Source organism: Rhamphochromis sp. 'chilingali' (genome assembly GCF_963969265.1).
Source record: "Rhamphochromis sp. 'chilingali' genome assembly, chromosome: 13".
Lineage (NCBI taxonomy): Eukaryota > Metazoa > Chordata > Actinopteri > Cichliformes > Cichlidae > Rhamphochromis > Rhamphochromis sp. 'chilingali'.
The window spans coordinates 37,609,480-37,634,700 of NC_137940.1; the positions used below are offsets into that span (position 1 = coordinate 37,609,480).

The 25,221-nt window shown below is 39.8% G+C and overlaps 2 protein-coding genes across 3 annotated transcripts; both read right to left on the reverse strand.

Moving 5' to 3' along the window:
• Window positions 1-1,724: 1,724 nt before the first annotated feature.
• Window positions 1,725-17,134, reverse strand: bod1l1 (biorientation of chromosomes in cell division 1-like 1). The gene is made up of 30 exons (XM_080901216.1): window positions 16,894-17,134; window positions 16,171-16,295; window positions 15,904-16,094; window positions 15,297-15,791; window positions 14,380-14,529; window positions 14,101-14,267; window positions 13,839-13,935; window positions 12,388-12,514; window positions 12,229-12,289; window positions 9,791-12,134; window positions 9,646-9,716; window positions 9,420-9,525; window positions 8,299-8,409; window positions 8,176-8,219; window positions 8,010-8,061; window positions 7,853-7,917; window positions 7,697-7,766; window positions 7,451-7,509; window positions 7,273-7,348; window positions 7,000-7,031; window positions 6,728-6,878; window positions 6,013-6,101; window positions 5,734-5,845; window positions 5,336-5,394; window positions 5,172-5,250; window positions 4,978-5,057; window positions 4,755-4,851; window positions 4,428-4,575; window positions 4,046-4,117; window positions 1,725-2,368 (listed from the first exon to the last, which is right to left on the reverse strand). Exons 1-30 carry the CDS (start codon window positions 17,008-17,010, stop codon window positions 2,239-2,241), a joined length of 5,577 nt encoding a protein of 1,858 aa, XP_080757342.1. The 5' UTR covers window positions 17,011-17,134; the 3' UTR covers window positions 1,725-2,238.
• Window positions 17,135-20,000: 2,866 nt separating this feature from the next.
• Window positions 20,001-25,221, reverse strand: aurkb (aurora kinase B). 2 transcript variants are annotated; one of them, XM_080901940.1, is made up of 10 exons: window positions 25,101-25,177; window positions 24,134-24,237; window positions 23,649-23,687; window positions 23,316-23,394; window positions 22,903-22,948; window positions 22,623-22,811; window positions 21,911-22,049; window positions 21,663-21,811; window positions 21,404-21,578; window positions 20,001-20,721 (listed from the first exon to the last, which is right to left on the reverse strand). In XM_080901940.1, exons 4-10 carry the CDS (start codon window positions 23,332-23,334, stop codon window positions 20,548-20,550), a joined length of 891 nt encoding a protein of 296 aa, XP_080758066.1. In that variant the 5' UTR covers window positions 23,335-23,394; window positions 23,649-23,687; window positions 24,134-24,237; window positions 25,101-25,177; the 3' UTR covers window positions 20,001-20,547. The 2 variants fall into 2 exon arrangements, with proteins under 2 accessions (XP_080758066.1, XP_080758065.1); XM_080901939.1 differs by lacking the exon at window positions 24,134-24,237 and having other exon boundaries at window positions 25,101-25,221.

The following is a 25,221-nucleotide window of genomic DNA, read 5'->3' on the forward strand; positions in this document are numbered from 1 at the left end:
TTTTTAAAATAAATTCATTTAACTACCCTCTATAGTAAAGAAAAAAAGAGAACAAATATACATTATTGAACTATTTGTTTTCAGGTTCATTTTTATTTTATGGTTTGTTTAATATTGTGTGTACCTGTCCCAACTAAGTCGCTTAATCTGGTACATATAAAGGGGAGCTTTTCTTCTATGTGATCAATATTTTGTGCATGGTCCTGGACAATAAATGATGAAACTAAAACTGACTAATTATACAATCTTTTGCAAAAGCGACTATTAGAAAAATGGGAATATCCGTTCTTACTTTTGATGTACGGTAACACATCATGTCAGTGGATTGCATATAAGAAAAGTGGAAACATGTCACACTTTCCTGATGACAGCAACATCTTAAATGTTTAATTATTTCAGATATCACACTGGCTGCCACCTCACAGTGGACCCGTAACAGGCGCCAACCATCTGCTGCAGTTATGGATTCATTTTGGAAAACATTACTTGCGATTATGAACTGAGACCCCTGTTCACCCAGGATGTGGAAAAGTACTGCAGGTACAGCACACTGAAAACATCTAAAAGCAGGTCAACATCGGCTCAGATTTATGCAGCAGGAGCTCAGTGAGTAGATCTAGACGATTATTTTCTATAAAAAAAAATAAAATCGAGGTCAGCTGAAAGTATTCCTCCCCTCTCATCCATAAAACCTGATGCTAATAAATCTGCCTCAAATATTTAGCTGATAGTCAGCAACTGCAAAGCAAATGCAAAAATTACTTTGGACTACAATGCAAACGACTATAATAAAATGACATCTCAAGTTGCTCCAGCGGCATCGGAAAGTGAAAGGAGCGCTGTTTGTCTGCCAGACCTGGTGGCTAAATGAAAGCTGATCCAAACCTTTAAAGCAGAGTCGTTGGGCTAATATGTTAATGCTTGGATTGCAGCACCAGGAAATACCTGAGAGAGGTACACCTTTGGCCATCCACAGGAATGGGTGGAAAACTTCAACCTGAGAGCTCCGACTTTCTGTAACCTTCTTCTTCTCTGTGTCTGTGCTTTGTGGATCACAAAGGTTCAGGTGCGGCGAATAGAGCCCCCTAACATGTTAATGATGGTGGAATATTTCACTCCGAGTTTGTCAGTTTTATCCCCCATTAGCAGGCAGGAATGTCCTCTCCTCTTCTCCGCTCTGAGGCGATTGGTTCTCGTCTTCGGCTATTTACACATCACAGACAGCACATCTATTTAGGAAACAGCAGAGATAACGTCCGAGACATAATATGGGTGAATCAATAAAAATCTGTATATTCTGCCGTGTGTAATCTTTTCATAAACACAGACTGCAGCGGCGTGGTTGAGTTTCCTTTTGCGGATATTTCTTCACTAAGCTTCAGTGAAACAATCAGGTGAGCATTTTTGGTTTTAATCAGCTCCGGTGTGGATCAGTTGCAAGCTTGAGAAGAAAAAGATTAGATCATATAACATTGATTTGTGGTGCTTTTAATGTAGCAAGGGAACAACAAATATGTTATTTGTGGGTTTTTTAATATATATTTAAAAAAGAAACTTGTTGAAATTCCGGCTTTACATTAATACATACTGATGGCTAACTGTGTAACAATAAAAATAACTAGATGGTCTTCATTTAGTGAGTAAAAACCAGGAGTAAACTATGTAATGAAAGACTCTTCAAGTTTTGCCCCGTCTTTGAGGTCTTAAATCAATTTAAAATGTGGAATAAAAAAACAAAAAAAACAAACCAAAATCCTTTCTTTAACTTCTGACTATTACATAAAAAAAAAAAACTAGGAGTAAAACATCTTGTTTCATTCACAGAATGAAAATGCACTTATAAAATTCACAAATTGCTGATTTCTACGTACAAGTGTGTATATGAGACACAATCTGCAGACTTCACCCTCTTTATCACAAAGCACAACTTGGCTGCACATTAGGCTTCTGATTGGGCTGAAATACTCACTGGGCATTACTGAATAAATGGTGAAATATGAAGTCTGATCCAAACCATATGTGTGCAGAGCTGCAGAAGGTATTCTGGGGGATTCTTACACAGATCCTCAGGTTTACACTCAACCATCAGAGGAGAGTGTATAATACTATCCAGAGCTCTTCGATATCTGCAGCCAGCGAAGCAGAAACAGCTTCACGTGCCTGACTGCAGAGGCTCTTCAAATATGGAGTGTAAAAACAACACCGCTGGGGCAAACCGTTGTGCCGCTGTCAGGCATCCTAGCGTTTGGCTCTTTTGGAAGGGGGCTCCTCTGATTTCTGTCCTCCCCGCGTTCGCACAGCAGGAGGGCTGGTCTCCCGCTTACGGCCCCCTTTCGCTGCAGCTGCTGCCGCCTGGCCCCTCGTCCCGCTGCGGGAGGGAAACAAGGAGCAAGTGTCAATCCATTTGTTCAAGAGTCGTGTTCATGTTAAATATACGGTTATTTGGGGAAAGTAATGCAATAACTAATACGTGTAGAAACAGTGGAGCTTGTTCACATAATCTCTGGATTTGAAAAACGGTGCTGGAGACAGAGTTGAAAATAGAAGGGGAAAAAAAAGCCAGCTAGAATTTAACAAAGAGGAAAGTATTGTTTCCTTAAAAAAAATAAGTATGGAGAATAAGTAGAGAGAGAGAGGGGGGTCTTCGTTCTGTATCCATAAACTCTAGAGTCTAGAAGTTTAAAATAGAAACAAGACTTGAAGTCCTTATTTTGGGGCCTACTAGATTAATTTTATTTTGAAGGAATCAAAAAAGTGTACAAGCTAAAGTTAAACGCAGGCTGGTTTAGACACCATAGATGCTGAGAAACAGTTTTTAAATTATTGTCTTAAAACTAAATTTTGATAAAGTATTAAATGTACTACTTTGTAATAAAGAAAAATAAAAAATATATATTCAACTGTTTTTTTCCACCAATGAGCGATTTTAGTTGTACAAAGTTTAAGTTTTATTTTAAATTCATAATCTAGAGATAAAATAATTAGCTGATCTAAAAATTTAGTGATTAAAAATTTTTTTAAATAATTTTCTTTTTCCACCAAAAACCCACATTTCTTACTCCTAATGTAGCTAATTTAGTTAAATGATTATTTGACCTTCTTCTTGTTTGTTTATGTTAGTGGTATTGGGACACCTTTGATTTATAAATTAAAAAATAAATAAATAGAAATCACACAAGGTGAAGCACTGCAAGCAAAAATGTGTTTTTCTTTGAATCTCTGGTCAGTTTTTGATATTTTTCGCTATGTTGTTTCCTTGGAAGTTAACGGTCAAAATACAGATTCTGTTGTGTCTGTTTGCCATTTCTACAAATCTAAGCATATGTCATTAAAAATGAGTCATACTTATAATTTGGTGACTATTTTTAACTAGTTGCCAAAATATCTAACGCTTTCAAGTAAATACTACTTTCCATTAAATAAGCGACGACTACGATACAAACACATTTACCGAATTTTCCAATTTATAATCTGGATTTTTATTTATTTATTTATTTTTTTACACAAAGGTCATCTTGGAACATTTTATTCCGCAAAACAAGAAAAAATAAAAATAAATCAGACTTTTTGTGGCTGCTGATCCTACGTTTAGATTAAGAAGAGATTCAAAATCCCTGCCTTAAAAACCATCAACGACAATTTACAAAAAAAAAAAAAAAAAAAAAAAAGAAGAAGAATTTGCATCTGGTTTTATGCAGTTTCAGATTTCTATTCTGGAAAAGCACACGTTTACATAAATAATGGCTCATTTGCAAATTTAAACAAAAGATTTCAGCGCAACCGTTACACTATTTACATGAAGAGGCCAAATGACCCAAATTAGTATCATCATCATCATCATCATCATATTAATCAATTACATACTGAAGTCCTATTGCCGCTGTTTGATTTACCTTTCTTAAACACAGCTCAGGTTCTACAGAAGACTTATTTTTATTTTAGGAGCTAATAAGTGAAAAACATCTTGAAATTCCAGGAAATCTTTTGGCAAAATGTTTTCTTTCACAGAGCAGCGACTGAGCTCGCTCGTGCTGCTGAAGCTCACCGTGTGCCAGCTGCGGTCTCCTCTTTACCGTTCTGTCTGCTTGCCCGGGTGGATGGTTTACTTGGCTTGTTTCTGGGGAACAGTAAAAAGAAAAATACAAAACAACAGTTGTTGCTTTAGTACTAAATCGCCCTTGATTTTATTTAATATGATTTGACAGCGACGATGCCTTCGAGGTGCAAATATTCAGCTCCAAAACAATCAAACACTCATTCGTTAACACTGGAGAAACTTTGCAGTTTCACAGTTCAGGTGAATTTTATTGCTCAGCATTCAATAAAAAAATATGTTGTTTTAACCCATCTGCAGGTTTTTGGCAATTTCTCTGTTTTGGTGTTACTGGAAATCTGAAATTTGAACCATCAGATAACGTTTAAATTACCTTTCAGCTTCCCGGCGAGAAGCCAACCGTGTTGTGGCTCTAGTTGCAGTTTCTTTTTCTTCCTCTCCTTCTTTCTCACCTTCATCTTCCTCCTCTTCCTCCTCATTCTGCTCACTGTCCTTCTCCTCTGCTTTTTTGACCTTTTTATCTGAGGGAAAGATGACAAAGTGTTGCAGGAGTTATTGGTTAAATATATAAAAGGTCTGTCAGATGGAGCTATAGAATCACTGAAGCACTCATCCACAGCAAATAATCTTATATCCTACCATCGTGTTAGCTTCACATTGACTGCTACAGCCTGTTGACTCCATTTTAATCACATTTTACCTGAATCCTCTGTAGCTGCTGCCTTTGATGGCCGTCCCCTCCGACCAGTCCGCTTTGGAGTCGTCTCTTGGTCCTCTTGCTGTTGCTCTTCCCCGCCCTTGGAAGAGTTTAAAAAGGTCAGTGAACATACACTGGGAACTGTGACTGAGGTAAAAAGTCCTTACACAAACATCAGCCTCATTATAAAAAGTAAAGTATGCAGATACATCATTTTTAAACATACGTCTTGTGTCTTCTTCTCGCTGCAGCTCTGCTCTTTTACATCCTCGTGAGCCTCTGACTGACTCGCAGAAGGGGAACAGTCTGAAAAAAATAAATAAACCTGAGATACAAAGACTGCAAACTCACAACTGAAGATGTTTTTAAAACACATGAACCACTGTGGTAATTACACAGCTAGCCTGAGTGCTGTCTCACCACTGTCTTTATCAGGCTGTCGCTCATTTTGTTCCTGTCCACTGTTGTCCTGCACCACCTCCTCCGGAGCTCGAGCTTCCTGCAGGACAAAACAAGAAGAAATTCAGATGGAGGGTGCTGAATGCGTACTGGAAGGAGAGCAGTTACAGATAAAGAAATCTCACCTCCACACATTCACACACCTCCATTTCCTCCGATTCTTTGGTCTCCACTGTTTGTTCACCTGCAATGATGATTAATCAAAACATTTAATTTTTTTTAAGTATCTTAAAGCTCACTTATTTCCAGACTTTCTTTAAGCCGCTAGTTTTCAAACCTTTCCTTCATGGCCCAATTCAGAAACCAGATAAGTTCACACCAAACATTTACTATCAATCATTCACAGTACAAAGTCAAGTTACATTTAAATTACTTAAAGTTCCTGTTTGTTTTTCCCTTGTCAAAAAAACCAAACAAGCTCATATTCATCGACACACTTGCATAATTTGAAAATTCTTAATATGAGAAGCTGTTGAGGTTTGGCCCACTTGTTATCGATATAACATTTAAAAACCAGACTCACTGGTGTCAGCAGGATCGCTGCATTTGGCACTTGCTGCTCCTTCGCCGTCCTCTGGAACAGACGGCAGCAGACTGACCTCACTTTTGATTGGTTCATTTTTCTCTTCAGTTCTCTAAGAATAGGAAAAAACAACAACAAAAGAAACACTTAATGTACTCACTCTTACAAGGATAAAACATCAAAGTAAACCAACAATGTCACATGAGAAACAAAGGCAAAGAAGCTGTAACGACACGTGTTATTAAATATTACGGACATGCTGAGATTTTCTTAACACACCTCTTCCACTGCTTCCGTCTCTGCAACTTTCTCCGATGAGGTTTGTTCGGGACTTTCAACAACTTTATTTTCGTCTTCTTTCTGCTTATCTGAGGTTCAAAAAAAAGATGTATTTTATAAAAAAAAAAAAGAGCAAAACTCAAAGAAAAAAAAAAACTAACAGCTTGTGTTGTACATTATTTTATACTCAGCAACCACTTTATAGTGCAAAAAACTACAATCTAGAGAAAAAACAAATCTTATACTTATTCAACATGTTGTTAAAGGGAACCTACTACGCTCATTTCCTATTAGGCTGCACATTTTTTTATCACTGAACTCTTCTAAGTTAGATTGGCACAAATCACAGTACTGAATAAACATTATTTCTCTTATACTAGGAGCAGGCGCTCGGTTCATTTGCCTGAATCAAGTCATTTCACTTCTCCTGCCGCTCGCTTTTAAGCCTGTTTTCTTCTTCTCAGCAGGAAAAAGAATAACAGATCCCAGTACCCAAGAAGCTAAAGAAGCATTAATTATCTAATAACACAAATAATATATTCATTTAAAGAAGCAGATATAGCCCTCCATAAAGTGCATCAGCTTTTTCGCCTGTGTTCAGTTTGTGTGTCCAAAGCCAAATCCATTTCTACATAATACAACTGTTCTTCTTATTTTCAGGTCATTTCCTTTTCGCACATTAACAGTGAACACTAATTTAAAGTGAGCAGCTTACCAGCTGCGGCTTCTTTGGGTGCTGATCGTCTCCGCCTGCGGCTCGGAGTCTCCTCCAACTTCTCCACTTGTGTTGGTTCGTCTTTCGTCTCCTCCTCTGTGGGTTTGGACGATCGTCCCCTGCGAGGGGTTTTTACCTCCACTGGCTTCTCCTGCTCAGCGTCCCGGAGATAAAAATAACAGCAAACGTGTATTTTTAAACACAAGCAGAGATTGTTTTTGTATTCTTAACAGTATTTGTGATAAAGGTGAAGTGAATGAAGCGTTATTTACCTCAGCAGGCAGCTGCTCATTCGCCTCCTCACCTGATGTGTTAAAGAAACAGAGTCAATGCATTAGTTAACTAGACTCTACCTGGTGAAGGACACTTTTCAGTGGTCATAACTGGTTAACATGTTGTTTACTGACTTTATTGGAAGGGTTGTGATGAAGCCATTGCCTTCAGCTAACCAATTAATAAAAATCATTTTTTACCAATCACCCTTTTGTCTTTTAATTTCTTTGTATTTTGAAATTAGGTGAAGAAATAAATCTCAGCTGCCATACCAGACTCTTTCTCTGCTGCAGCTTTCTGATTGGACAGCTTTCGTTTCCGCCTTCCTCTTCCCTCCGTTTTCTCCTCCTACAGAACAGAAAAGTGTTTGCATGCAGACTATTGTTCTATATTTCTGCACATCCATTTGAATGAATTTAAAAAAAAAAAAAAAAAACTTCTGAGAGTTACCTTTTCTGAGAGATCTGAGCCTTTCTCATCATCTTGGCTATCTGCGCTGGAGACATTACCTGGAAATTTCAAACAAGCAGGACCAGCTGAGACTAACTGTAAAAGGACCAGCTGACAAGTACCGAGCATGTAGAAACAAAATGTAATCCTCTTAAAAGCATTACTCTGGCAACATGTTTCAAACCAGATACAGCAGTGTAAACTCAACAAGTGTGAGTAATTTTCCAAAGGAGCCACTTGACTCACTGATTTGTTTGACTAGCTTAGACTCAGATTCTCTGGCCTCCTCAGTCTTGTCTGGGACACTGGTTTCCATCTAAACCAAACAGGAGAAACTGATCAGATTAAACAGTTAAGGATGAGTAACATGTAAGTGAGCAGGGGTAAAAGCTAAACACTTACAGTCTGTGGATCGCTTTTCTCTGCTGAGACATTTCCTTCCTCCACTGACTTACTCTCAGCTTCACCTAGTGGTGAAAACAAGGAGGTTAAAACGGCGGCCTTTGAAAGTGTTTTTATGAATTTATCTGAAATATTCACCATCTGCAGACAAACTTACTGTTAATTATGTCCGTCTTGGTCCCATCCTCGTCACCTGCCGCCTCCTCTGCCTGTTGTTGAAATAAGATGACTGAGTTTGAGTTGTAAAAAACATACAAATACAAACAAATGTATGAAAATAAACAGTTCTAATTTGTTTCAGGGTATTGTGGATCACTACTCACCTCGAGGTTTTCCTTTGTGACGACATCATCTGGCTCTGGTTGTTCTTTATGATGAGATGTAGTTATTTGTCAGTCAAACACACCATTGTATTTTTCTCTGCAGTAACTTATTTCAGCGCTCACCTTGTTCACCAGGAGTTTCAGTAAATTCTTCAGTGGTGTTGGGAACACCAGCCACCGTGTTTTCCTCTGTGCTTCCTGTGGGCTGTTCGGTTTCACACACAGCAACAGCAGCTGGAAAATGTATTATGTTAATATAAAGCTATGACACTGATGTAAAAGGAAATAAGTTACCGCTGTATTATCACGAGAAAAGAAAAAGATGTGAGGTCTGTGTTCAAACTGTTCACTCTCTCTCCCACTGAGACAGTGGGTATTTGCAAAATAATGGACTCAGTAGCTACTGAGGTATTTTGCACAACGTTTGGATGTAATGTTACTAATTTTACATGAACAAATAACAGAACCCTGGCCAGTGCATTTGGATAAACACATATGCAAACACGTGCAATTGCAAATACTTCAGCTGAACTCTATCCACCTACACGAGGATGAATGGGACTGTCACTACTAGTACCAACAGCAGTAACCATTACATTTGAACCCAAACATGATCTTTTTCTAACCATAGCCATATGATTTTTAAAGCCTTAACTTAAACAACTAATGTATTTACAATGAATAACTCCTTTAAAAATAAAATATTAAAAACAAATGATGTGGAAAAATCTGTAACATGTGTCACTGGAACTTTTTTGAATTTTTTTTCCAAACCACCAACTCCTCTAACTCCCAAAATGCAGATTTCGTGGAAAATATTGATTTTGTGTATATGAATGCCAATCAATACACATGAGAAAAGAAATGTGAAAAATCATGTTCGGGGACACTATTGATGCTATTCGGAAATCATCAAACAGTCTCTGACCTGCTGAGCTGCCAGGAGACTAATCACTAATCTTTCAAGTCATTCAAAACCATTAAAATAACAACTTAATGAATCGCTAAACAAGCAGCTAAATTATTAAATATGCTTCTGGTTTGGATTTCGGGGAGACATCTATACATTAAGTCTATCTCTAATGGATTTATTTTCTGACCATACACATACATCACCTCTGACGTACTCAGTGCACTACAAATGGCTCCCCGCTACACTGTGCACTACAGAGTGAGCGATTCAACAGCTGGAACTCAGCTATGCAGATCTGGATTTAATGAACATGACAGATCAGAAAGTATACCCTCTTCAGGTGGTACTGCTGGTTTCTCATCCGACTGCATTTCAGGAAATATTTCAGTATTTTCAGCTTCTTTTGAAGGAATTTCATCTGCAGTAGCTTCATCCTCCTATGATAGAGAAAACATCAGACAATAGAAACTCAGAAAATACCACTGACAAAATATTCAGATTAAGTATAAGTATAGTTAAACTACATATTTTTGATTTGTTGGAGCTGTGACATTTACCTTTAGAGCCAAAGTCTTAGAGGTTTCAACATCTGAAATGACCATGTTTACCTCTGTGCTTTCTGACTCATCTGTAAAGAGACACATGTTTAGCTCTGGTTTATTCTTACTTGTTTTACAGCCAATAATACACAATGGCACAAACCTGCAATGTCTGATTTTACATCAGCAAGCTCATCGGGTTCTTGAGATGCAACTGGTGATGGCTCAGCAGCCGGGGACTCAGTTTCAGCAGCCGGGGACTCAGTTTCAGCAGCCGGGGACTCAGTTTCAGCAGCCGGGGACTCAGTTTCAGCAGCCGGGGACTCAGTTTCAGCAGCCGGGGACTCAGTTTCAGCAGCCGGGGACTCAGTTTCAGCAGCCGGGGACTCAGTTTCAGCAGCCGGGGACTCAGTTTCAGCAGCCGGGGACTCAGTTTCAGCAGCCGGGGACTCAGTTTCAGCAGCCGGGGACTCAGTTTCAGCAGCCGGGGACTCAGTTTCAGCAGCCGGGGACTCAGTTTCAGCAGCCGGGGACTCAGTTTCAGCAGCCGGGGACTCAGTTTCAGCAGCCGGGGACTCAGTTTCAGCAGCCGGGGACTCAGTTTCAGCAGCCGGGGACTCAGTTTCAGCAGCCGGGGACTCAGTTTCAGCAGCCGGGGACTCAGTTTCAGCAGCCGGGGACTCAGTTTCAGCAGCCGGGGACTCAGTTTCAGCAGCCGGGGACTCAGTTTCAGCAGCCGGGGACTCAGTTTCAGCAGCCGGGGACTCAGTTTCAGCAGCCGTGTGCACTTCCATAGGAGGAAGCTGCTCCTCTTCAGCTGTAGTTGTCTCCATTGGTTGTGGGGCGGGCGGATTGACCGCCGACTCTTCTCTTGCTTCTTGGCACAGTAAGCTGGTGGACACTGTGCTGTCGGGATCCATGGAGAGCAGAGTCAGAGCTGCCTCTTTCATCTTCATATCAGCATCCTGAAGCTCCATCTCGGATGTCACATCCTCTCGGGTGTTCTCAGGTGGAAGTCTCGCCTCTGCTGACGTGCAGACGTCCATAAGAGTCAGCAGGGCGTCGGCCTCTGCAGGCACAGCTGGCATCTCGCACAGGCGTGACTCCGTCTCTCCCTCGGGCGGCTCGGGGGTGATGTCGCTCAAGGCGTCACAGGTATCGTCTGAGAACAACGTGGTGACGGTGGTGGTGACGGGATCGGAGTCTGTGCTTGTGTCTTGGAGAAGAGGTCGTTTCTTTGGCGGATCATCCGTCTCAAGACTCAGAGAGGAAACCGAAGGGGATTTATCCAACTTTTCCAGTTTCTCCTCTCTTGGTGCTTTCTCTTCTTGACTCTCATCTTTCTTTTCTGAAACTTTATCCTTCTTCTCCAGCTTTTTCTTTGCACTTTTACTGTCAGATCTCTCCTGTGAAGATTCTTCAGAGACTTTGCTCTGGTCTTTTGCATTTCCCTCTTTCTTCTTCTCTTTTGTTGCTTCAGGTTTGCTGACGCATGAAATTCCTGCACTTTTGACATCCGGACTGTGAACTCTCTTCTCCGTCTTTGGCAGCACTGGAGTCTTCGCCTCCTCTTTGGATTTTGATTTTGATTTTTCTAAAATTCTTCCTTTTTCCGATGATTTGACCCTTTTTGGATCTTTGTCACTTTCCGAGCTTGACCTGTGTAATTTCTGTCCATCTTGATCTGCTTTTGTTTTTTCCTTCTCGCTGTCTTTACTGTCAGTTTTAGATTTGAGTTTATCTCCAGGCCTGTCCTCACTGTGGCTCTTTGGCTTTTTCATGACGTCCTTGGAGTGTTTATCTTTCTTCTTGCTGCTGTTTGACTCAGGCTCCATGTCGGATCGATCCTCAGAGGAACCTGCAGAATCAGGGCGAAGCAGCTGCTTGAAATCACTTTTAACCGAGGTTCTCTCCCCTTTGGCCTTTTCCTTTTCTTTGATCTTATCTTTGTCCTTATTCTTGTCCTTCTCCGTTTTGATAGCCTCCACAGATGAAGTCTTCACCTTCTTTGGATCTTTAGAACCTCCGTCTTCAGAAACATTTTCAGACACCTTGCCTTCTTTTGTACTTCCTGTGATCTTCTTCTCACTTTTGATCTTGGGCTTCTTCTCAGCTTTCTCTTCAGAGGATACTTTAACAGCACTGCCTTCCTTCTGCTGAGATTCATCCGCCTGATGTTCAGATTTTTTCTCCTGCTTCTGTTTGAGCTTGGCACGTTCATCGGACAAGCTGCGTTCTTTCTCTTTGCGTTCTTTGGAGTGAAGCTCTTTGTGAGACAGACGGTCAAATTTTCCAACCGATCGTTGTCTGAGAGCCTCTTGGGAGCCTAGCTCCAGCTCCAAGATGAAGGAGTGTGTCCTTCCTTTGTCAGCTATCTTCTTTGCATCGCTGGAATCTTCTGAGATGCTGCCGCTTGTCCCTCTGTATCGCTCATCAGAATATGAAGGTTCGGACAGATTTTTCATCAGCTTATGTTGTGGTGTCTTTGAGGTGGTAGATTTCACTTCCTATTTTCAAAAATAAATGAAAAACACAGAGTTACAACTCATGATGAAAACCTGATGCCTGAAATCTGTTTCATCAACGTTAGCTTTTACATACCGTTTTCTTTACAGCGTCTCTCGTGTCTCCTTTCTTTTTGCCTGAAACATCTCCCTCTTTCCTTAAAAAGTAAAATTAATATGTTCATTTTTACGGTGTATATTAAGAAAAAAAAAAAAAAGCATCTACTGTACAAATTGTGTCCAAGCCTTTACACACCTTGAGTCTAGTTTTCTCTTCCTGTTGAGAGCCATTTTTTTCTCCAGAACTTTCCTCTCTTTGCGGGCTTCTTTGGCTCCGGGGCCTTCGAGGGCAGCGGAGTCGCTGCTCTTTTGTTTTTTGTTATCTGTGGAAGACATTGAGCCTTTTACGTCATGCAGATGTTACAAGTACACAAAGTTATTTCCAGGAGAAAATAAAGGACAAATATGCAACCTGGCCAAGGGAATACAATTTACGGAGTTTGTGATGTGAAGTTTGAACTAAATATGAGTATAAATTTTCTATTTTTGGACAACATCCAGACAACTCGACTGAAAGAAAAAAAAAAAAGAAAAAAAAAGAAAAAAAAAAAACATGTGATCATCCCAAATAGATCAAAGGAAAACACAAAATTTGTAGGCACAAACAACTCTTTATTAAACTAATCTTTTAGGGGGGGGGGTTGTGCTGTAAAAATGTAGCACATCCCAAGTGTTATGTACACACAAAATGGTTTTCTCAGGACTCCATGCTGTCCTATAAATAGTTAAGTAGACCCTGTCATTCAGTAGCTTGTAGAACCACCTTTAGCAGCAATAAGTTGATATTCTAATTTTTGGAAGACTTTATCAGTCTCACATTTATCAAGTTTATTTATATAGCACTTTATACTGTACGGTAGAAACCCTACTGTATTATTCTAGAGGAATGCTGTCTCACTGTTCTCTGCAGCATTGCTTCAGTTCATTGCGGTTTGCAGGCATTCATTCAGATCCCGCCACAGTCTTCCAGTGAGGCTCAAGTTTGCACTTTGACATTGCAACCTTGATTCTTTTCCAGTCATTCTTTTTTAGATTTGCTGCGGTGATTAGGATCATTGTCCTGTTGCATGAAATAGTGTCAGCTAAGTTTCAGCTGTCGGACAGATGGCCTAACATTTTAAATCTTGAACACTTTGGTATACAGAGGAGTTCATGCTGAACTCAATGACTGCAAGGCAGCCCAAATCGTCACCTCTCCATCGCCTTGTTTGACAGCTAATATGATGCATTTAGTTTTTGCAGGAATGGCACAATGCATTAGGGCTGAACACCTCCACCTCAGTCTTGTGGTTTAGGGGCAAGAGGCTTTCTCTTGAAAACCGTTCCTCCACAAGAGCCAAACTTGTGCAGCCTTTTTCTAAATGCACTGTCATTAATTTTAATGTTTAACATGCTAATTGAGGCCCGAAGAGTCTAGTTTTTGCATTTCCTCTGAACTTTGACCGCAGGGTGAAATTCTGGCACTGGCATTGAATCCTCCAGGCCAGCAATTTGGTAAGTCCTCTGCTATTTTATATGTGGGTGGACTCTTTGCAGTCCCGTGAAAGCATGGGGCAGGGAGTATATAACTAAACTAAAACAGTGGAATACACAAGATGAGGAAAATGAAGAAACACTGAAGGCCACAAGTGTGTATGACATAAAAACCTTGCTCTTCAGCCTGTGCTGCTTTCTGTTTGCGCTTCTCTTCCATTCGCTCTCTGTTCTGTTGTCTCTTGAGCAGCCGTTCTTCTTTGTCCTTCGCCTGGAAGGACCCCAGTTTGTTAAATAAATGTACTTAAAAGACAGCAGATGACACCATAAGACATAATGTGTTCAGTCTATAACCGTCCATTGATCTAAGCTTTTCATTTAACTAGAAAAAGTTTTAAATCTCTGCACGTAACATGTTAACATTTAAATAGCTCACCGCAGAACGACGGCGTTCCTCCACAGTGATCTCATCATCTGAGTCGCTATAGTAACGGGAGTAGAGGAAGGGCTTGTGAACATAGGCCTTGCGGCGAGGTTTACGCTCTTTGTCTTCATCTCCTGTGTCTCCAGTGCTGTGTTTTTTTTCTTCCCTCTCACCTTCATCTGGGAGAAAAAGAAGCAAGTACATACAGAAAAAATATTTAAAAATATTTTCAAAGTGCTCCAACTAATGGTGATGTTATTCAAAAATAGAAAGCCTGCTGCCGGCAGAGACCATCAGGTGGAAGCTCGCCCTCTTCAGAAGAATCAGACAGCTGCTGCTCATCTTCACTTTCCCCCTCGAATGAGGACAGGTCGCTGGTGTGGACAGAGCTCACTGTGATGTCACTCAGGCCTTCCAGGTCAGAGTCCTCCAAAGAATACTCTGCAGGAAAAAGGTACTTAGAGATTTTAAACTTCTTTTAAGTGTAAGTGTAAGATAAGATAAGGTAACGAAGTGAAAACCTGAATATCTTTTAAATTCTTCACTTGTCCAAATAAGCACAGAATCATGGCATCATCACATTTTTGTTGTGTAAAGTAAATTTGCATTAAAGCCATGTCCACCATAAGAAAATGCATATAAATCCCTTCCCTGTGACAAATGTACAAAGTAATGTGAAGTAGGGAATGTAAATGCTGTATAGACAATCATACAATACAATAATTATGGTCTTAAAACTGTTTATTAATACTCACAACTGTATATCTATAATCTGCTATAGATTTTCATATTTATAACCATACATATAACCTGTTCATAGCTTGTACATTCACTTCAGTTATAGCCTGTACATACTTATAGTCCTCTGTCAGTGCGCCCCAGGGTGGCTGTGGCTACAATGTAGCTGCCATCACCAATGTGTGAATGTATGGGTGGATGACTGGATGTGTAAAGCGCTTTGGGGTCCTTAGGGACTAGTAAAAGCGCTATACAAATACAGGCCATTTACCATTTATAGTTATAGTATATTCATAACACATCATATTATTGCTAAAGCACTTTCTGGATGGATGCAAACTGCATTTTGTTGCCTTGTACTTGTGACGTGTGCAATGACAATAAAGTTGAATTCTATTCTGTTCTATTCAATTCTATTCTATTCTAATGCTAAATAAATATAAAAACAAACAAAGGATGCTGCAGCTCACCTTCTTTTATCCTCTCTCTGGCCTTCTGTTTAGCCTTGCTTGTAGATTTCAATAGATCATCATCCTGTTTTTCTTCTGAGGGTTTTCCACTGACTTTGCTTGCTGTTTTATCCTTCTCATCCTCTGTCTGCTCCTGAGCCACAGACTCCTCATCTTCCATTTTCACATCCTCCTTTAACGGCTCTTTTCCCAGTTCCACCTCTTCCTGTGTTTCCTCTGTCTTTACCTCTAATGCCTGAACCTCAGCTGACAGTTTTGCTTCCTCTTCTTCTTCCAGTGGCTTTACCACTTGGTGACTGTCACCTTCCTCAACAATACTCATGTCCTGCTCGCTATCCTCCACCATCACCTGCATGAAGTCATCTGCCGATTGACTTTTACGTGCTTTTTCGGGTGCCGAGCTGGCTCTGACGCTAGCTTCTTGGTTTAGAGAAGTTATAGTGTCCAGGATGGACATGGCGTCGCTGGCAGTGGTAGTTGGAGTCGATGTTGAGGCTGTAAACATGAAATGACACTTGTTCAAATATTAAAATATTTGAGAGTAATCAAAGATATAAATCCACACGTGACATTTGCAAGCTGATAAAAATCATAAAATGTTGTGTACCCTGCTCAGGAATGCTGCTGTCTGGTTTGACCTCTGTTGAAAGCAGAGGGGCTGGTGGCTCCTCAGAGCAGCTGCCAGGGGACAGAAATTCACGGACAACCCTCTCCACCTGCGGCCTAAAGATATGGTTGATTTTAGGATCCACCACCTGGGCCACAATCCTGTCCACTCCCTGCTCCAGCATCCCAGATCTAAGAGACACAGATTGCGGTAAGTTTAGTTAATGTCGACAAGCCAGAACGAGAAGGAATACTATGTCTCACTTACTGCAGGACAAGCTGTCTGATGTTGTTTCTCAGTTGGTTTTTGTTCAAATGAGGGCTCCATGTGTGATTGGAGAGGTGATTGGAGACAAAGTTGTCCACTCGTTGTTTCAGATTCAAGTAGGCTGGCTGTAAAAGATTTGAATGTTTCCATTACAAATATCACTCCCAGGCACACAAAGGAGAACATCACTGCAAATGGACATTACATGCTGAAATGAGACTTCAGACCTGACTAAAAACAGTTGAAATTGATAGGTTTTTAGGAATGGCTTGGAGATGAACAAAAAAAGCAGGAGTCCTGAGCTGGAGGTGGCGGAACCGTAGATGGGAGTGACAAGGACGGACAAGCAGAAATGAGTATATTAGAGAGATATTTCAGGTTGAGTGTATTGGAGAGAAAGTTACAGAGATGGTTTGGACATGCACAGAGGGATAGTGGATACACTGGACAAAGGATGTTGAATTTTTAACTGCCAGGCAGGGGGGGAAAGGAGAAACCACAGAGAAGTTTAATGGATGTAGCGAAAGTGGACATACAGTAGTACACACATTTAGTAGCCTCAATTAAAAGGTAGCTTCTGTAGCCAAGCTGAGACCCCAGTGTCAAAACAGCTTCAACAAAAATACAGATAACGCACAACAGATAGTCCCCTAAACTGAATTTTACACTCATTAAGTAAAACACCGTCAAATAATGTGTTATGAGCATGCTTTTAGTGCTTACCTTTGTGTCAACGTCTGCCAAACAGTCCCTCCGGAACTGGTCAAAGAGTCCCTGGGTTTTTAAATGATTTACGATCATTGAGACCAGCTGCGGATCTCCCGGTGGTAAACCAGCCATGTCTCAATTTAGTTGGCTTAGAATTTGGTGACTAAAGGCGATAAGGCTGTCAATACATCAGGTAAATTCCGATCACAGAGCACCAGCCTTCTGTTTATGGTTTGTGAAGTTCGAAGCAAGGGTGACCCGGAAACACTGCCTGTCCTGTCAAAAGAAAACCTTAGCCGCTTCAGTTGAACCGGAAGAGTTATGAAAGCATTCTTCTATATCAAAATAAAAGCGCCACGGTTAAAAAAAATAGACATTAGGCGAATTAGTTATTATTTTAGCCAGGTTTAAAATCTCGAGTTCTCAGTTTTTCATGAACCTTGTAATATTTAGCGGGGCATACAGCTACTGAAATGTATTGAGCTAACTCTTGGTTATCTGACATGTTTTGTGCATCTCTGCCGATATAACTAGGCACTGAACACTTTGTGTGGCACTGTCTAGCGGTTTGAAACTGCAAGGTGTATTCAAACCCAGACGTTTTGCAGGTTATATGTGTAATTTGTGATTCCGAGTGACAAATATAGCAACGAAACTGATGGTTTCCAAACATAATAATTTCTGCGGTAACGGTTAACTATCAGTGAGATTATTTTGTGTTACTTTTAATTAACATTTGCAGTTTAAGTTAGAGCGCTCATTTTACAAAATTTGACACACGAGAGAAAAAAAATTAAAGTCCAGCTGTTATTGCGGACTGTTCTTTCGAAGTGAGAGAATTGTGTGAGAGCAAAAGTAATGGCAGCGGTGGGATTCGAACCCACGCCCCCGAAGAGACTGGAGCCTTAATCCAGCGCCTTAGACCGCTCGGCCACGCTACCGTGTGAATTTAGGTTTTGAAATTAGCATATACCTACGACAATACTACTGAAATTAACTATTTTTTAACCATTTTTTCTTCTGCCGTTTCATTCTTCTTAGGACAGGCTGGAATACTCCTTTTAGGATTTTAACCATTTTTGTATATTATATTGGTACTGATAGCTACCTCATTTTCTGCAATTTGGTAATGCACTTGAACATTTTACAGGGAAAAGGACAAATCAGATATGTTAAGTGTTTTCTCCAACTCATTTCATTTTTTAAACATAAGTTGATGCCTGCAAAACATTCAAAAGGAGCTGGGGCAGAGGCAAAATAACCCTTTAAACCAGGGGTCCCCAATACCAGTCCATGAGGTCCGGTGTCCCTGCTGGTTTTAGATCTCACCCTGGGTCAACACACCTGAATCACATAATTAGTTTATTACCAGGCCTCTGGAGAACTTCAAGAGATGTTAAGGTAATTTATCCATTTAAATCAGCTGTGATGGATCAAGGACACATTTAAAACCTGCAGGGACATCGGCCCTCGTGGACTTGGATTGGGGACCCCTGCTTTAAATGTAGTAACAAGTAACAATCTGTAACATTCTCAATTAGCAAGTTAATCTAGAACAGGTGTGGGTATCAAGATTGGGTATTAAATGGGTATGCACCAGAAGTTCAGCCTTTATAAGAAAAGATGGGTTGTGTTTCACCACTGTGATATTGTGAGAAAATAAATCAATCTTTCACCATAAAAACAATGTTTCTTAGTGCAAGGTAACATTGTGTGGGAGACCTGAGAAATCATTGGGCGTAAAGGCCAAGGGAAGAAACTCCTGCTGAATGTGTGTGATTTTCAAAAGGTTTGAAGGTATTGCATTCAAAATCATCATGCTACTCTGACTGACATAGCCAAGTGGGCTCAGAAGTACTTCAGAAAATCAGTGTCACTGAACACAATCTGCTGCTATATCAAGCTCATCTGAGATGGAACGAGTGACAATAGAAATGTGTTTTGTGGTCAAATAACTCCACGCTGGGGAGAGGATTAGCGTCGAATTCTACATTCCAAAGATGAAAAAGAAAGGTTGGATGGTATGGTTTGTGCAACACTGCCCATGGCATGGGGGGGGGGGGGGTTGAAGGCGTAATTGATGCAGACTTCATAGGACTTCTAGAGGGACATATGCTTCCATTAAGACAATCTCTTCCCAGGAACTCCATGTGTATTCCAGGAGAATATCAGTCTGACTTCATAAACAGTCTGTGTGCTTGACTGGCCTGTCTGCAGTCCAGAGCAGTCTCCCACTGAAATTGTCTGGTGCATCATTAAAGAAAATCAGATAGCCGACCACAGGCTGTTACTTACTTACAGCAGGAATTGCAAAGATTCTGTGTGTAAAATTGCAACAATTTCTTCAGTTCCAGAAGATTGGTGTGTAATTAAAAGAAAATGTGATGCGACCCAGTGGTAAAGTTCCCCCTGTCCCAACGGAGTGTGTTGCATCAAGGATCAGCTACCCTGCCATGAACTGTAAACTTTCCAGTGAAGCTGAATCTTGGACACGATTAAGTGTTCCAACAGAACAGTGAACCCAAACACATATCAAAGCTGGTTTTGAACATATAAAACAAGTCAACTTGAAGCTCCTGGAATAGCCTTCCCCACCTCAACCCTGTTGAAAATTTGTGGATTACGCTTTTTAAAAAAAAAAAAAAAAAAAACAACCCACACAGGTCTGTACCAGGACACCAACACATTTAACCCTGGAGAACCCATGGGGTCAGCTCTGACCCCATGGGTTCTCCAGGGTTAAATGAACTCTACTCATAATCCTGCCAAGACTGTTCAAATATCCAGCCAGAATTATGCCAGAAGCTTGATGATAACTACCAATAGCCCCTTTCAGGGTGCACCTTCAACCAAATATTAGAGGGTGTATATATACACTTTTGCTCTTGCGGTTTACACAAAAAAAAAAAAAAAAACAACAACAAAAAAACCCAAATTACTTACCCTTACTTGATAGAAGTCTGTGACTACAAATCAATATATATTTTTTTTAAATGTTGTATAAGCAACTTAATATAACCCTTAGCAAAGGTAGGACTTATAGTTGCATTACACTAACCAGGTTTGCCAAGCAGCTAGATATAAACTCTGTGATCAATTACTCATTTGATGCAAACAAATCCTTTTACAATATTTATTAGAAAGTTAAAGTACATCTTGAAGGAAATTAAAACATGCTTTCCTGCACAAGCCCCAAACCCCTCGGCACAAACTATTCAAGAATATAAATGAGGCAGTCTAACAGTAGTATTTTGATGTCAACACCATCTGAGGCAGCAATCCAAAACAAAGCTGTGTCAATTTTGAAAAGTAAAGAAATCACAATTACCAAAAACAAAACACACTTCTAGAGAAGGCACTATACATAGATAAGGACATACATAAGGACTGTACATTTGGGGGGAAAAAAAAAAGGGTATGCGAGAATAGACAAACAGCAAAAACTGATTAACCGAAGTCATTTTAAAGCAAAAGAAGTGAAAGATTTTCTGCATTTGCAGGTTCTCAGAATGTGTTGTTCATCTTTGTCATGCATGACATAATACTCTGAACCCTTTTCATGTATAAAGTTGCCAGTATAATGGCAGTTTGAAGCCCATGGCAGTGAAACCAAAAAAATATTGGGCCACAGTCTCTTGCGGAAGGAAAAAGACCCATCATAGGGCAGGCTCAGGATTTCTTGACAGGGCAGGTTGGAGGCAAGAGCCTGTGAGAGTTGGCACGCACCCACTGGTGGTCGATGACACTCTGTAGTGGGAGGCGATCGATGGGGTTGTGGCGAAGCAGCTTGGAGATCAAGTCTCGGGCACCATCAGAGACAACTTTAGGGAACTTCAAGTCCACCTGCAAATGGAAGATTTGATTCATGCATTTATCAGCAAAGGGGAATGCTGGGATTCTTAAAGTCTTAGCCAACTCACAAACTGCCAGGTACAGTCGAGTTTGATAATCATTTCCTGATACATGAGATGTAATGTCAAGTTTGAAAAAACGATGCAAGATGTGTCATTTTAAGAATTTATAACCAGAAAATTAAACATATAGATAAAAGTATTTTTATGCATTTTCTAAAACTTGTGAAAGGAATAAGCAGTCAAATGTTGTGCCCTTCAGAGTCATCCACATCTGCCAGTCAGCTACTGTTCTTATGCACATTTCAGAAAATGCATAAGTTCAAAACAAGCGGAGCTTAAATTAAACCTTTGCTTGTGACTTATTTTGTTCATAATAATTGTTAAGATCTGGGAACATTTGAGTGTCAAGAAAGTCCGCTCAGCGTAACACTTTAATCGGAGCTATCTTGTGTACTACATTACATTCCCAGAAGAAATAATGAAAAACCTACAAGAATTTTCCTTTTTTAGTATAAAGTAAGAGCTAAAGGGAAACAAGTGCTCGACTAGAGTGATACCTAAATGGCTTCTCTCACTACAGTAAAATCAGCTTCTTCTCTATGACTGAAACTTGTAACTTAATCATGAGATTTGACTGACCAAGTGCATTACACATGCAGATAAACACCAACCTTCATAATCCTTTTGTACGTTTCTGAGTGGCTTGCTGTTTCAAACGGTGGGTTGCCAACTAAACACTCGTAGCAGAGGACGCCAATGCACCACAAGTCCACCTTCTCACTATGGGTGTGTCCCTCAATCATCTCAGGAGGAAGGTAGTCCAGTGTCCCGCACATTGTGCGACGTCTGAGAAGGTTTAAAAAAAGGTGAGCAGGGCAGGGTGAACAGGCATCGTAAAGAAAGTGAAGTAGTGACAGTGTGGTTCCTCACCTTAGAGAAGGTGCATGGACTGACCAACCAAAATCAGCAATTTTCAGCTCTCCACGATAACCGAGAAGAAGATTCTCAGGCTTGATGTCACGATGAATTACTTTCTTCTCATGGCAATACATTAGTGCATCAGATATCTCCTCCATGTACTAGAATTTTAAAGAGGTTGGCATTAGGTTATAACTTCACTATTTTTGCAGTTCAGAGTAAAGAATTTTTTGTCATTACAATTCTGGTTGAGTTCTTACCGTGGCAGTACGCCGATCATCAAATCTGCCACATCTCTGAAGCTCTTTGTACATTTCACCACGTGGGGCGTACTCAAGCACTAAAAACACCCTCTTACGGTCATGGAAGTAATTGTAGAAGCGCAGGATGTTTGGATGCCTGAGGAAATGAAGCAGAAGAGATTTAAATCAGCATGCTAAATGCACCAAATATAAGCAGCCATTATATAGTATGCATTTATACAATATCAGCCTAATCTATAAGAGACAAATAAACCACTGAGAACACACCATTTCTTTGTATATCTTGTCCCCAGAGGCATTATACATGTAAATTATTGGTTAACAGACATTAACTACATTTCTCAGTGTATAGCAATGGCACAGTTAAAGATTTTTTTTGAAATTACCCAAATTATTGAAATGTTTAGATATAGAAGTACACAGCTCTCAGCATTGTTCGACCATTTGAATGTCCCTGCAGGAGACAGTGGAGGGTAGCACATAGCCTGCCAAACGTGTGTGAATTATAGGACGGTTGTTATAATCGCCCTAAAACGGGACAGTCCTACAAAAGGTTATTTTGTACATTTCAATGAATGTATCACCACACTTATTATTTGAACACATATTGTGTAACAAATTAAACTTGTGTTTGTAAACTCAGTGTGCCTAAGATGACAAAAGGGAGTAGAGCCAAAAAAAAAAAAAAACAAAGAAGCAGGATACTAACTTGAGATGGGCCTGAATCTCAATCTCTCTCCTGAGTTGATGCTCCACACCTTCTTTCTCCATCTGAGACTTGAACAACACCTTCAGTGCCACAATTGCTTGGAGTTTCTTCACTCTCGCAAGATAGACATTTCCAAATTTTCCCTTTCCAAGTGGCCGACCAATGTCAAAGTCATCAATGGAAATTTTCCTGAAATAAAAACAAATAAAAGTTATTTTAAATATTCAGGACAAAGACAACATATCAGGAATATAGAACTAGCCTTAGGTAGTACACTTACTTTGAAGCTGAGCTGGAGGACGAGCCAATGCATTCTCTCGCAGGACCTAAAAATAACACCACAATTAAAACTTAGCAATTAAAAATTTCCTGAGGGGTCTCAATCAGTTATCATAGGTTTGTGTTTTGCGATTAGTTTTTAAATTTCATTTTTACTTTGTTTCAAATTCAATTTCAGTCAGTTTCCAGAGTGGATATGAACACTTCAGTTTACCTTTTAATTTTCTGTCTTTTAATTTTAATTTAGTTATGTTTTCGTTTTTTCTCTAAATGTAGTTTTCCAGGTATATGGATTTTTTTAAACTTTAGTTTTCATTTCTATTTTAATCAGTTTCCCCCCCAATATCCAGTTTTAGTTTAGTTAACTACAATAACCTTGGTCTTATCAGCATCTGCACAGAAGGAAAGACTTACCTGTGACAGTATTTTTCATTGTGTCTGCTCGTTGCTTCACCACAACTCGCTGAGGGCCTGACAGGTTCGGTGTGGCAAACTGACATCAAGAGCAAACACAAAAACACAGCTATAAGTGATTTATTCATTGCACTATGGCTAAATCACTCATTTATTAATATTACAACTACTACTACAAAATTTTACCTACATATATTCTTTGATTTGCTCAAAGTGACTTTCGGTATTTTAATAACACCTCAGTCCAAGCTGAATCAGATGTGCTTGCTAGATTTAAGCACAGTTAACAGTAATGGGCCAAGCAACATAATCTTTTACAATTTCCATACTTACTGGTCTTTGAAGACCTCTGGGCTCGTAATTTTCCTTATTCTGTAAAGAAATAAATACAACTCACTAAAACAGTACATTTGAGCTATTTTGTGCCCCCCTTGCTTTTAGCTTTATACTTATTTTAGACAACCAACAAAGGGAAGCAAGCAAGAGATTAAGGCACACTTTGTAACTCATAACCTAGGATGTTGTGTCAAGGCTCAGTGCTTTCCCTGTTTATCATTAATGGTGACTTTAACCAAGAGTTTGGAATTAACTCAATGTCTGAATAGATTACTTATAAAATATGGTCTGAAGTTCATCCAAGTCACAATTACATTCTGATTTCAATCATTAAGCACAACCAGATGTTCTTTTCATTTCTTAGCGTGCACACACACACACTGAGCTGTAGTGAATTTATGTAAATTGTAGAAACTTTCCTCATGTATAACTTATGATGCATGCACAATGACAAACATGAATGGTGGAATATTTCTCCTTACCAAACTGTTTCAGTTCATCAGTATTTCTTGGAGATCTTTATTTAACAGCTCTCTTCACTTAATGCAACAGCATCTAAACTAGGTTCAGGTCGCCAATAATCTTTCTAGAGGCAAAACAGAATTTGTATGCTTTTACTTACTGGAAGGGCCACCTCTACAATCACTGTCACTTCCTGTTTTACGCCAAAATAGCACAGGGTGTAACACGTTCCTAAAGTTGGAGAGCCACCCTCCACTTCAAGTTAATACTTAGTGTGTAAAATAAAGTAATATAATGGAGAGCACACACGGCTATTACTGCGACCTAACCGATGGTTAGATTATTTCTAGATTCCATCCCCTCTCGTTTTTTTTAAATTGTGCACACATCTAAAGCGTTTTCTAGTGCCAGAGACAGTAATATATTTGATTTCAGCTGGTTTTCATTATCATATACAAAACCGAGAAGGAAACACTGTCTGTGGGTGGCTGAATTACCCACCACAACTCTTTACCCGGTTTGAGAGGTAAAGACGCCTTGTTTTATCATGACTTGATCGCCACACTGACCTTAGATATGCTGGTTCAATGCTTTATATAGTGTTCATAAATTACACTTACTGGATTGAAGATCAACGAGTTAAACATTTAAATTAATCGTTAAACAAAGAAAAAGGTTTACCGGGCCTCTGTCATTTAAAGTCAGCGTTCAAACAATTGCAGTACAAGTCACTGTACTGATCACCTTTAAGGAAAACATTAACTTAACTCGAAGTAGAAAACACTGCCTCGTTCATAGAATATACTACCTGTGATCTTTTTACCTCGAGTTAACGTTACACGTTAGTCTGCTGAGCTAGCTTGCAAGCACAAGGTTAGCTAAATTAAGCTAAAATTTACGTCTACGTAAACATTATATACGGAGTTTAAATTGATATCAACTGTTACTCGGTAACGCTTGGACATAAATGTATAAATATCGAATTACCTGCATCGTAGTGAAGGAAAAACAGTATTAAATTTACAGCGTGAAAACCTCAATCTTGTAACCCAGAACTTCCTCGGCCGCCAGCGTTTTCAAAAAGCTAATCTTCACGAACGTGATTGGT